The following is a 10,427-nucleotide window of genomic DNA, read 5'->3' on the forward strand; positions in this document are numbered from 1 at the left end:
TGTTCATCTGAGAGCACGGAGAAGAACTGCGCACGAATGGCCGCGGTGGGATCTGTATAGAATTTGGGCGTGGTGTTCAACTGTTCTATCAATACACATATATTGGTTCTGTATTGCCTCATTATTTTATTATTAAAATAAGGTTTATTTAATATTTTTTAAAAAAATCAAACAATTAATTAATTAAAGGAAACTAACACATTTTTTTAATTAATATTTAAAAAGATTTTTGGAGACAAACATAAGCCCAAAAACAAAACCTTATCCATGTGTTTTGAGAGACAACAGGGCCGAAGTATATGCTTGCCATGGATTCCCATCCTCCTTCCACACTTCCTCCATTGCTCTACCTCCATTGATCTCTTCTGCAACTCTGCAAGCATTAACAACACATAGAGCTCCAATGGCTTCTTCTTCTTCTTTCACTGCTTCAAGGCCTACCTTCCCCTTCCCCCATCTTCCCCTTCTCCATCCCACCACCAAACCATCCAAAGTTTGCAGCTTTCCAGCTCTCAGTATAAAAAAACCTCACCTTTTGTCTTTCAAACCCACCACCATCTCCTCCGTTGATGTCTCCAAAGAAGATAAACCCCTTTCAGAGCCTGAGTCATTGGAAAAGGAGAAGGAGAACAAGGAGGAGTTGGAGGAGTTGGAGGAGCAAAGCAGCAACCTTGACCCTCGTCGGTTAGAGGAGAAGTTCGCCGTGCTAAACACCGGCATCTACGAGTGCCGCTCCTGTGGGTACCGCTACGACGAAGCCGCCGGGGACCCTTCCTACCCTATCCCCCCTGGATTCCTGTTCGGAAAGCTCCCTGAAGACTGGCGTTGCCCAACGTGCGGCGCTGCCAAGTCCTTCTTCGAGAGCAAGAGCGTTGAGATCGCTGGATTCGCTCAAAACCAACAGTTTGGTCTCGGCACCAATACTCTCACTTCAGGCCAGAAGGCTTTGCTCATCTACGGTGGTCTTTTGCTTGGCTTTATCTTCTTCCTCTCTGGATATTTCTTGCAATAATGATGCCATGCTTGGATAAAGGTGACATCTTTGATGAATTGTGTTCATTATACTTGTAGATTTTTGCTCTATTTCTATTTTTTGTTCCTTTTTGCCTTTAGATATCCTGCTACTATTATTATTATTATTGTCTAATGTGAATAGATGGTTCAGTGTGATGCTACAATTACACAAAAGGTAAAAAGAAAAATGAAAAAAAGGAGCACCTTTGCTGGTTCTATCTCAATGTTCACCAACTGTTGTTAAGAGCTGCAAAAGTTCAAGTTCATATTGTTCAATTAAACAATTAATGGGTTTTGATTTGATTTTATCTTTTTCCCATTGTATTCTCATAGCATTGATCACATTTGTTTCTCTGGTTCTGTTGATTATGGATCTCTTGTATATGTTGTGAATTATTGAAGTCTTTTTGTTCTCGCTGTGTGCAGAAGCCACTCTCTTCAGGCATTTGTTAGCCTATCTAAAGTTTCCATAATCATGCCATAGCTCTTATAGATTCATATATATATATATATATATATATAGATGTGTTTTAATGGTATTCGGATCACCACATCTTTCAAATCTTCAAACTGCCATCAAACTGTCAACATTCAGCATTATGCATATTCAAACATCCAAAACATACATGACACCCATCCTTAGAATTTGCTGACATTTCTAAGGGTTTATCCACAAATACCTTGAACAAGTTCAAAGTTCATACTACTTCCAGTTCATTTTACTACTATAAATATATAAATATAGATATGAAACTGCACAGATTCACAACACCACATTCTGCAGAAGCATGCAAAGAAATGCTCTTAAGCAGCCTCCGCAAATCCTATTCGCTCATTGCCAAAGTCAAAGACTGTGTGATAGGCACCCATGAAAACATCTCCAAGAACCCTGCAAAGATGGATTGTATGTACTCATTATAAGAACAAGCTTTATAAATCTCATGCGGTTAAAAAGGTTGAACAGAATACCAGAGGGGGCCGCGCGGTGGAGGAACATCGAATGCCATAAATCCACTTAAACATTGAGTTACTCCTAGTTCCTCAACTTTCAGCACATACTGCAGGAAAGTGAAAATTTACAGAAATGAGAAATGGCTGAGGTGAACAAGAATCAGAAATAGCAATGTCTTATGTTTGTTACAGTTATCGACTAGATATGTGCTAAGAATCAATAAGAACTCAAGAAAGTCTTTGATCTTGACCTGTTCTGGAGTAAGAGTAAAGGTCTTGCTTCCAATTGTGAATGAAATGTCAGGCATTTCTGCTATCTTATCACAATCAACAGTTGATTCTCCCATGGGGCTTGGTAGTTTTTCACATAGCTAACAAAAAAATTTGAAGCTCATTCAGTATAAAGTGAATTCATGAGAGGGAGAGACAGATAGAGGATTAAGTTAAGATAATTGGCAACCTGGTTGGCATACTTCAGTATCAACTCCTTAGTTTCATTCATCCTCAGCTGATTTTGCATCCACACAACAGCCATCTCACAAGCAGTACAAAAAATATCTGAATTAGCCGATGACTGTTCTTTCTCTGATTTACCGACTACACTCTCAATGCCCGTGCTACAATACATTGTGTATAAATCATGTATAAATCCCAATTGTAAGCGACACACTCATTAAAAGATAAATAACAATAGATATACTCATTCATGCAGGTCAATGAGTGAAATACTAACCCAACATACTGAGATCCATCGAAAAGGCACAAACCAATCTGGCTGCAGATCTTATCAGGCCGTGTCTGTTTGCAAATTACACAGACTATATAAATTCAATTTGCTAAAAGATAAAATTCTCACAGAAGTATTAAAGGAAATTTGTTGCAAATGGAAGGACAGAAAACCGAGCGAAAAACACACCTGTGCTATTAACATTTCAATTATTATATCACCGTATTCTTTGACAACTTCTTTACATTCTGCACTGATGACCCCTTGTGCACCTATTGCGTGGTTCACTTCAGTCACGATAGTCTAAGAAATTCACACAGGTCAACAACAGTCAGAAATCCATGGAAAAAAAAAAGAAAAAAAAAATCTCTATAATTACTGAAATGAATTTGAAAGTTGCAAAATGTTCATACAGTTGGTCCTGCCAACAATGATGTTCCGGAGTCTGCAATTGCAGCACACCCTCCAGCACAATACCCTGAAAAAAAAATTGAGGTTCTAAGAATCGACTCTGCGTGTTATTTAACCTTTTTTCATATTGTAAATTTATTTTTACTGAGGGCAAGAAAGCGGAAGAGGGAAAGGATACCAGTTGAATAGCCTGATATAAGAATATCCCCCATGTCAAACTGTAAAAATTATCCAAGATATATACAAGTTACAAATAGGAAATAAGTTTACTTAATAGATTACATTATATGTGTATATATATATATATATATACCTGCCAGTATCCTTTGCGACTGATAGGAACATAACTGTGATTGCCTTTGAAATGCTGGGGATCAACACCACCGAATACAAGCTCACCTCCATCTTCATCGTCTGCATTTCGGTTGAGCCAGAACGAGAAAATTTTCTCATCAATTAAATTCTGATCAGCCATGGTAGACCTGGGAATGTGAGCAGCAGAATGCAATATATTTAAGAATCAAATTAAAAAAATAATAATAATATGAAACAGAAAGCAAAAAGAGACATTCAAATGGAAATCTCACCAAATCGGTGGAAAGTTCCCGACGGAAATTTCCTGAAAGCCAAGTCCAAGAATGCCATCGAACTTTGCCAATAAGAAAACGAGAGCTGCCTCACGTGTTGCCTCAATGAAAACCTGAAAGGCAGTAGATCAGTCACATCGGAGAAAACAAGAGCTCAACTTCATTGCATTAAGAGAGTTGAAAATGGGAGGATAATGAAAAGCAACCCACTTGATCTTTAACAACAAGGTCGCCGACTAGCACATTATCCTCGCTGAAGTAACCAGATATTGAACCAGAACCATAAGTAATCTTGCATGTCTTTCCTGATGGAGAAATAAAGAACCACAATTAATGTTGAAACATCAAGTACTATGTGCTTCTTATAATGAAACAGAAACAGAAGAAAATACTATGAACTACATGCCTCAACAAGGTATCAACATATCAGAAGCGATTTTAAAGAAAACTTGGATAAAGATAAATTAAGGTCCATTGCAATTATGCGGCCAAAAAAATCTTTAAAGGTTCTATTGACCCAACAAAAAAAAGTGTTATCGTCTTCCAGTGACAAATTAAACTTTAGAAGCATGGCAGGGATTATATATATTAGCACATTAACAAAACAAAGACTCATGAACTACAAAATTGGGATTACATTCTTGTCTTCTATGCTGAGTAGGCATGTTGCATATAACATTCAATAGCAATAAAAGAAATTGAGAGTAAAAATTTATACCATTTGCTGTATAGGTGCTTGATTTTGAAGACTTATATTTAGGATGGAAATAGCATGGAAGCTGCAACAAAATACAAGAAAAACAAAGATACCCCGTATTATCATCCAAATCCATTTGGATCAAATCAAGTGATAATAAAAATAGAATATGCGATATTAATTAGAACTTACAGAAAAGTAGCACTTTGACGATGGAACCCAAAGATTAGAGCTACCAGTGTCAAATACAACAGTAAATTTCTGTGGTGGTGAGCCAATACCAATTTCTCCATAGTACTGAGCATCTAAATAGTTCTTCAAAGGTATTATATCAGCATCAGAGTTAAGCAAATTAGGTTTAGAGCCATATTTTTTATGGAGATTGTACTCTTTCCTAGCTACTTTTAATGCTACCAAAGATTCAAGATCAAATTTCTTCTTCTTCAACTTGATTCTCAGTAAGCCATCAGATGAAGAAGCATGGAGAAGCAAGGAGCAGGACAAAAACCACAAACCGACGAACAACAAAAGAAATTTCTGCCCCATTTCCACACTTGGAACCTGTTCTGATGAACCAAAGAATACAAAAAAATTTAAATTTGACAAAATAAAAACAGTAATCAAATTTCTCAATCTGTTCTTATGAACCAAAGGATATGAAAAATTTTAAACTTGAAAAAATAAAAAGGTAATCAAACTTCTCTCAATACAAAATTGGACTTCTATAGTGTTCAATTAGTTAAAAACATGAGATAACAAAGACATAAATAAATTATCAGATGAACAGCCACAAAAAAGTCAGTCATGCACAAAAAGAAACAAATATAGGAAGAACTGATAACAATCATCATCCACAGAACCAAAAACATGAAATTAGTACAACTGATAAGCTTTCACAGCTTTGACTCTAACACTAATCCTACAAAAAAAAAAAGTCAGCAGGCCCAGTTGCAAGATAAATCAGAGAGGTCAACACATAAACAGTTGAAGAGAAGAAATTGATAGAAATTGATAAAGATTACTTGAACAGATAAACACAAACACTCACCAAAAAAACACTCATTTTTTTGCAAGCTACAACATATAAAACAGATATACCATGGTTTTAAAAAAAAACAATAACAAAAAAACAAAGAAGAAGATCAGCAGATAAACAGAAAAGAAAAACAAAGAAATGGAAAAAGATAAACATTACTTGGTTGGAGATCAGTTTAGAAGAGCTGCTGAGATGAAAGGGAGTAAAGAGAGCATATACCTCACTAGTTTGTAGTTGGAGATGAGAGCAACTGAGCAAGCAAGTCAAAAGAAGCAGAGAAAAGAGAAGCTATAAACCATCTGCACAAGGCATTGCAGTTGATATTTTCAATATTCCATTAAATATTGGAAATTGACTGGTGATTATATAATGACAAAATTACCCCTCATTTTATAAAATGACCCAAATACCCTTCTAATATGCCTAGTTTTTTTTTTCCTCTCCTCCAATCCCCACCCTGCCACAACCCAGGACTAGCATTGAATTCCTGTGAATTGTGATGGTATGCTATTAATGAATGAATGAATGAATACCGGTTTCTATGCTTTGTACTGTAATAAAGTGGATAAATCACGAATTTATTAATGAATAATAGGGTTAATGAATAATGGACGACAATGTCGCTTTTTTTATATGAATACTAAACAGATCTAAACAAGATCTGTAACCCTGGGATGTCTAATATATATACGATGATAAAAAAATATTATAAAAATCCCGGGTGAGCAGATGACGGTGAAGCGATCTCTGAGGGGACGGATTTGAACTCATGACCTTCTCCTTATACTTTGGTGTTATACCATTGGGTTATCCAATGGTTGACTAAACTGTTTTGTATGAAACTGTTTTTTTTTTTTTAATGATTTTTCAGGGTCTTTGGAAACATTTTTCTGGATCAATAGATATATTAATAATATCTTTTGGTATGAACTAGACAATGTTTTGATGTTAAAAGAAACTGTTTTTCATATCTTCAATAAGATGACCCATTCCTGTGGATCATAGGAAATGGTAAACAGATTTTTTATTATATTGCCATTTCCTTTGGAATTATCCCTTTCAATGTTTCACATTGGTTTTATTATATGATGGTAAAACTTATTGATTTAGATATTCCACCAAGTGGAAGGAGTGCAATTTAATTATCGGGTGTATGAAACTGAGGGCAGAGCTTTTTAAGGAGCAAATTAACTGAGACTTTTTAAAGAGATATTATTTATATACATACAAAGTCAAACAAAAGATTAATTATTTAATTCATTTACTATTTGAATCAATCTAGTTTGTCAAAGATTTTTTTTTGTAAAATTTTTTTTTTTTATATTCGCTTGATTTTTAAGTTTGGACATAGATGAGTACCAACTCTTATAGTAAGAATTATTGCTATTATTATTAATGAATAGATAATAAGTATCTATATTTAAATAATTAATAAAAAAATATATAAATATAGAAGTGCATAAATTATAGTGATTTACAAACATTTTAAAAAAATTAATGTTCTTTAATTTTAAAGACATGAAACATAGTTTGTGAACATTACTTATAAACTGTATTGAACTCAAATATACACTCATAAACAGTTAAAAATAAATTATTAAGTAAGAATTATAATTTTAGTTATTTTTTTTGCACTTGTGTATCATACCATTGAGTTATGGATGGTCGGCAAAGTTCAATATAATTTTTAAATTATTAAACATTAGACATTGACATCATAATTAAAAAAAAGTGAAAATTGCCAAAAAAAAAACCCTCTAAGTTTGTAAAATTGCCAAAAACACCCCGTTAGTTTTGCAATCCCTAAAAACCCCCTCCTTTTAAACACTATGTTTTTCAAACCCCCAAAGCCTGTAACAGATGTGAACGGAGTGAGTTTCAAATTTTATGGACGAAAATGCCCTTGCGATGGGGAGTCGTGGTCGCAGCCCATCTCGCGGTTTGAGAGGAAGTGGGGTGGGTTTCAGTAGGGTAAACCCCAAGAGACAAATTTATTGGAGCCGCTTTACTTTGCTTTTTTTCTCAACTCGCGTCTTGACTTTTCCATTTCAGTCGTCTCCGAGTTGTCTCTCACGTGAAGCCTCCGTAATTGGAATTTCATCGACTTTTTCCCTTTCCACCCGGTATCTCGAAGGAGAAGTCCCCCAGCAACTAGTTGGCATTTCATCGCTTTGTAATCTAAGGTATTGAGTATGGTTTTTATGTTAACTATTCCATTCTAAAGAAAGATTTTTTTCGGTTTTGTTTTGTGCTCCTGCTTTTTGTTGGAAGATATCGAAAGTCCGCAGGGGATTTCTACCGGGGTTTTGTTAGTCTGCAGGGAGATTTCTCGGCTAGGGTTTTGTTTTGTTTTTGCATTTTCAGTATGTATACACTATCGAAATAGTTTTTTCGATTCTTATGATTTGTGTAATATTTATAATGTACATTTCCCCTTTCATTTGATATGGTTGCGTTTTACAAAATGAGGTTGACGCTTTAAGAAATGAGATGTTACAGTTTAAAAATTTGTTGTCTCTGCTTAAGTATTCTCGTCTCGCTTTAAGAAAAATGGGTCTCTGCTTTAACATTTGATATCTCTCGTTTAATAACCGAGAGGTTACCGCTTTAAAACCTTATATTTCCGCTTAAACTTTTTGATCAATCTGCATGTCGAATGTGTTGTTATTGTCGCAGCTTGTGATTATGGCGGTCAACCCTAGTTAATGGCCGATGCTATTTGACACCCGACTGTGGAGACCTTAGTCGAATTGAAAGATAACATGACCCCTCGACACTCGGGAGATTATTCGAAGGACACCGTTTAGCGTGCTCATCGAGTGGAAGCTATATACCAAGAGAGGGCCCTTCTTGATTCTCTTTTGCAAAGCATCGATGGTCGCACCAATAAATTCGGGATCGGGGAAAGCTCGCTGAGTTTGAGACCTCAAGATGTGGCCCTCGTTCTTGGTCTCAGCGTTGACGATGACGCAGCTTGTCTTTCGAAGAAGAAAACCATGCCAGCGTCGAAGGGCGGTATCTATCAAAAACCCTACGAGAGACACGAGACTCCATCAAGAGCATTCCCAGTGCAACTTGTTCGACGGAGGGAGAACAAGATAATTTTGTCAAACTCCCGATGGTGTACCTCATGGGTGCGATCCCTCATCTCAAACACATCATGCTCGGTTCCGAACTGGATCGCTGATTATGTTGATGATCTACCGACCCATGGGCGATCACGCATGGGCGAGAGCGACATACAAGCTGGCTTATGGAGGATATTCCATAGCAGCTGCCCGAGTCGCAAGATAGATCGCCAGGGAAGAAGACCAACACGAGGTACATTAAGGGTTGCTCTGGCCGCGCTTAACGTCCCGGTTTTACAAGTCGACCGGAACGGGGAAGAAAGTCCGCTTTGGAAAGATCCCAAGGATCGTCGTACTACGGTGAAAGTACTTTCACGGGAAGCAGTGACGGTAGAAACCGACTTTAGTCATCGCTCGATGGGAAAGATGTAATAAATCATGGACAATGTTTAACATAAGTCTTTAATGTTTAAACATATTATTTAGTGTTTAACTTTAGTATTTACCGTTTAAAACTTATTCTGGTGCAACTTGTTCGACAGAGGGGAAAGAGGTAATAAATCATGGACAACATTTACAACATTTACAACGTCCTCTCAGACTTTGGACATTCACGACTCGACTCTCGTAGAACGAAACAAGTGTCTGTACATTCGAATGCTCACAACGGTTGCATAACATGCGCATCAACTTGAACCTGCACAACGTACAACATTAAAAAAAGGTTAAACAAACACATTCATGAAAACGACTATTAATCAATGTGTCATGGTCGGACTTAAGCGAAGATCCTGATAGTTAAACACAGAACGTAATAGTTGTACACTGACGTAATGTTCTTAAACGGTAACAAAAAGTCTTAAGTGATAAATATCAACTCCGTCTTAAAGGATGTTTCCTGATCTCCCTCCTCTAGAGAATCCTCCGCAATCACGCGATCACGTGAAAAACTTTCTTTTCTTACCCAAGTGGAAATGCTCGCTAATTGCTTTGCCGTCATCCATCACTGGAGAATCCTCTGCATTCAGACAATTATGCGAGTATTTCGACTTGGGCAGGAAAAGATAGTTTAACTTGTTGCGTGATTACGGCTGATTGATTCTCAAGATAAGGAAGGAGGATCACGAAACATCCTTTCAGATAGAGTTTATCTTCGAACTTTCGTCTGACTCCAACGAATATCATACACAGGAAGCAGATGACGAGGAGGAAGAGGAGGAGGAGGATGATGAGGACGATGAGGAGTGGTTGTCCATGGGAAGGGTTCTTCCTGGTTATTTATGGTGTGAAGTCCACAAGCAGGCTGACTCTTCATATCCGAGAAAAAAGTTGAATGCACAGTGGACCGACATTGACTGATGACAACGAACGGGTGTTCGGATATTTATGTTACCGTGTTAATTCTTATGCACGGGATACCATAACCTTGCCACCTGCCACGTGCCACCTGCCAACAATTCAGATCAAACGAAAAAGATCACCGTTTTACGCAGAGACTTTGAGAATTTACACGTTAATATGAATAGTTATACATGTAAAGATAAAGTTAAACGGAGATGACAAGTATTAATATTTGATGCCACACATTTCACGAGAATATGTTATACTGTGATCTTTTTCGTATTAACGTTAATATGAATAGTTATTTGATGCCACACGTTAATATACACGTTTAATACGGTATTAATACAGGGGAAAAATACTGTTCACCCCTCGTATTAATATTCGGATTATTAAACGTTAATATGCCAACAATTCAGATCAAACGAAAAAGATCACTGTTCACCCCTCGTAATTAACGTGTTAAACGGAGATGACTTTGAGAAGAACTTTACAACGAAATGAACTCGTTTTCAAACGGAGACGACAATGGCACATGCTCTGCCTCGACAATAAAATCGACTACAGCTCATTTGAAGATGAAGTGCACTTGACC

The 10,427-nt window shown here is 36.8% G+C and overlaps 2 protein-coding genes across 5 annotated transcripts; one reads left to right on the top strand and one right to left on the bottom strand.

Annotated features, from left to right (window-relative positions):
- The first annotated feature begins 261 nt into the window (after positions 1-261).
- On the top strand, positions 262-1,378 carry LOC120273378 (rubredoxin). Its single transcript, XM_039280003.1, has one exon. It carries the CDS (start codon positions 404-406, stop codon positions 1,010-1,012), a length of 609 nt encoding a protein of 202 aa, XP_039135937.1. The 5' UTR covers positions 262-403; the 3' UTR covers positions 1,013-1,378.
- A 189-nt stretch (positions 1,379-1,567) lies between these two features.
- LOC120273846 (aspartic proteinase-like) lies at positions 1,568-5,745 on the bottom strand. Of its 4 annotated transcripts, none has more exons than XM_039280567.1 (14): positions 5,643-5,745; positions 4,580-4,948; positions 4,409-4,469; positions 3,901-3,995; positions 3,691-3,803; positions 3,417-3,585; positions 3,282-3,321; positions 3,106-3,170; positions 2,882-2,995; positions 2,699-2,763; positions 2,426-2,582; positions 2,217-2,336; positions 1,984-2,072; positions 1,568-1,903 (listed from the first exon to the last, which is right to left on the bottom strand). In XM_039280567.1, exons 2-14 carry the CDS (start codon positions 4,931-4,933, stop codon positions 1,819-1,821), a joined length of 1,527 nt encoding a protein of 508 aa, XP_039136501.1. In that variant the 5' UTR covers positions 4,934-4,948; positions 5,643-5,745; the 3' UTR covers positions 1,568-1,818. The 4 variants fall into 4 exon arrangements, with proteins under 4 accessions (XP_039136501.1, XP_039136500.1, XP_039136502.1 ...); XM_039280566.1 differs by having other exon boundaries at positions 4,580-4,953; positions 5,643-5,743; XM_039280568.1 differs by having other exon boundaries at positions 5,583-5,732.
- Between the last annotated feature and the right edge of the window lie 4,682 nt (positions 5,746-10,427).

This window comes from Dioscorea cayenensis, chromosome 12 (assembly GCF_009730915.1).
Source record: "Dioscorea cayenensis subsp. rotundata cultivar TDr96_F1 chromosome 12, TDr96_F1_v2_PseudoChromosome.rev07_lg8_w22 25.fasta, whole genome shotgun sequence".
In the NCBI taxonomy this organism is placed as follows: domain Eukaryota; kingdom Viridiplantae; phylum Streptophyta; class Magnoliopsida; order Dioscoreales; family Dioscoreaceae; genus Dioscorea; species Dioscorea cayenensis.